This window comes from Phytophthora parasitica (assembly GCF_000247585.1).
Source record: "Phytophthora parasitica INRA-310 unplaced genomic scaffold supercont2.2, whole genome shotgun sequence".
NCBI classification, from domain to species: Eukaryota; Oomycota; class Peronosporomycetes; order Peronosporales; family Peronosporaceae; genus Phytophthora; species Phytophthora nicotianae.
The window spans coordinates 1,135,599-1,137,796 of record NW_008648988.1 but is presented as its reverse complement, the minus strand read 5'-3'; the positions used below and the strand labels follow the sequence as shown (position 1 = coordinate 1,137,796).

Genomic DNA, 2,198 nt, shown 5'->3' with positions numbered 1-2,198 from the left:
CAAATGCGGACACCCTCTCCGCGGGAGAATTGCGTTGAGCCATGTGTGGATCACATACGCTTGAAGCTGAGCGAAAAGCGCTCTGGTATGCGTGTCGCGTTAGCACGGCTAGTACAACTGCGACTCAGGTCGCTTCTTTCGTTTATCACGCTCTTGCTCAGCATTGGTCCGAGAGGCGTGAGCAAACTCACGGATAAAATCTCCAGTGAAATCAAGCAACACCGTAAGTAAAATAATCAAATAATTCAGAAACATAATAAAGAAACATACCCACACCGCTAGTCGTGTCACCATCCCCATTCAGTGCATTTCCCTCGTGAGTAGTTGTGTCCCCATCGGCACCCTCGTTTACAATCGCGTTCACCTTCACCTCCGCGTCCGCATCACCCTCATCCACATTCACATCATCAACTTCCACATTCGTGTCATCTTCACCCACATTCAAGTCCACACCCGCGTCACCATTCGCGTCGCCATCTTCCACATTCGCGTCACCATCTTCCACATAGCCAGCTGAGCACTACTACCCGGTACATGACAAGAAACTCCTTGCCATGAAGTATGCACTCGCGAAGTTCCGAGTCTATTTACTAGGGAGTAGCCCTTCCGTGGTCTACCCCGACCACGCTTCACTACGGACGGCAGTGAAGTCGCCGCACATTTCGAAACGTATGGTGAGATGGTGTCGTTTTTCGCGGAACTCAACTTCCAGGTTGATTACAAACATGGAAGGTTGAATGTGGTGGCCCACGCGTAATCACTTCGACCTGATTATGCTATCACCAATCGGATTGGCGCCGAACGATTGGGTACTCCGTCGTCGTCACTGATTGGCGACGTGAAGGCCGCATTTGCAAACGAAACATGCGTTGCTGGACTATGTCTCAGGACCTTCGACAAGTCACGCCTAGAGTTAGCACCGCACTTGGGTGCGCGTTCACATCACTATCGTGTGCACGAACGACTGCTGCTTTACAGCGCACTGGACGACGATGTAGATCGCACCGTTGCGCCGAATGATTATGATCTGCGTATGCGGATCATGTATGATTATCACGTTATCCATACGACAGGGCATCCAGACCGTGAGAGAACTTCCTCTTTTCACGAGGGACTTCTACTGGAATCACCAGTACAAGTATGCCCGCAAGTACGTATGTGCTTGCGAAGTGTGCCAACGCGTGAAGTCTGCTGCGCTCTCGCAGGCTCCATTACAATCACTACCGCATTGAGCACGCGATTCTCGGGATCAGTCTGACCGCCCGTCTTCGGATGACCTGCAGTCGACATCGACAATTGTGTTCGCAGAAGTGTAAACACTTCTTGCCATCACTCTACGTGAATGTCATGCGGCATCCACTGTTTCCGAGCTTGCACGGATTGGCGGCTCCCTTCTTAAGTGGAGGGAGGATCAACGGTTGTATCTAGCAGAACACTCATACGGACACGGCATCAGCGGTGACGACGTGAATACAAGCGCCCTCTGTCAGGGAACGAGACTGCGAACAAGGACAATGTGTCTGTGCAGGGCACAGCCACCGCGCATGCTGGGCTTGTTGCGGAGAAAGAAGCCAGACCGGACAAGTTATTCAGCTCGCAAACACAGGACATTGGCCAGCATCGACAAGGTGTTATACAGTTTGTCCAAGATACGATAGCAGTTTCTTTGGACAGACAGGAGCTGAATGCAGATAATGTCGGCAGAAGTAGCAATGAATTCGAAAAAGTTTCGTTAGTTCTGTTAGCTACACATAATCTGCCTAGACATGTAGATTTGAATTTCGGAACAATCACGCCTGCCCCGCGCTTCGCCGATCCGCCCACGGTACTTGAACGGTACGGCAGCGCATATACGTTGGACGTATCGTCCAGCATGCGGCTTATCCGACATTTTAGGTCGGGTGGTTGTAGCCTTATGTGCAACACGAGCCATCTAGCCTTGATGGCTCAAAGAGGACGACGAAGCGGCGCCAGCCAGCTTCTCGAGCACGGCGACACGGTCGAGCAGCCTCATCAGTTTCGTTCCAAGCTCAACTTCGATGTTCAAAGCGATCTGATTTGTGTGGGCGTCTTAGTTGGCGTGCTCATTGCGAATGAGCTCGGAGATTAACGACCTCGTCAATTCTTTGCGTTAAGACTAGTGCGTTTTATTTCAACGGGGGGGGGGAGTAACGAGATTACACTTGGTTACGAAGGGT

At 51.3% G+C, this 2,198-nt stretch overlaps 2 protein-coding genes across 2 annotated transcripts; one reads left to right on the top strand and one right to left on the bottom strand.

The window, feature by feature from the left end:
- Positions 1-108: 108 nt before the first annotated feature.
- Positions 109-1,290, bottom strand: PPTG_02410 (hypothetical protein; the record flags this gene model as incomplete). Its single annotated transcript, XM_008893485.1, has 3 exons — positions 109-200; positions 271-520; positions 1,180-1,290. The coding sequence occupies 3 exons, from the start codon at positions 1,288-1,290 to the stop codon at positions 109-111; spliced, it is 453 nt and encodes a 150-aa protein (XP_008891733.1).
- A 652-nt stretch (positions 1,291-1,942) lies between these two features.
- Positions 1,943-2,110, top strand: PPTG_20931 (hypothetical protein; the record flags this gene model as incomplete). The annotated part of the gene is made up of 1 exon (XM_008894358.1): positions 1,943-2,110. The coding sequence occupies one exon, from the start codon at positions 1,943-1,945 to the stop codon at positions 2,108-2,110; it is 168 nt and encodes a 55-aa protein (XP_008892606.1).
- Between the last annotated feature and the right edge of the window lie 88 nt (positions 2,111-2,198).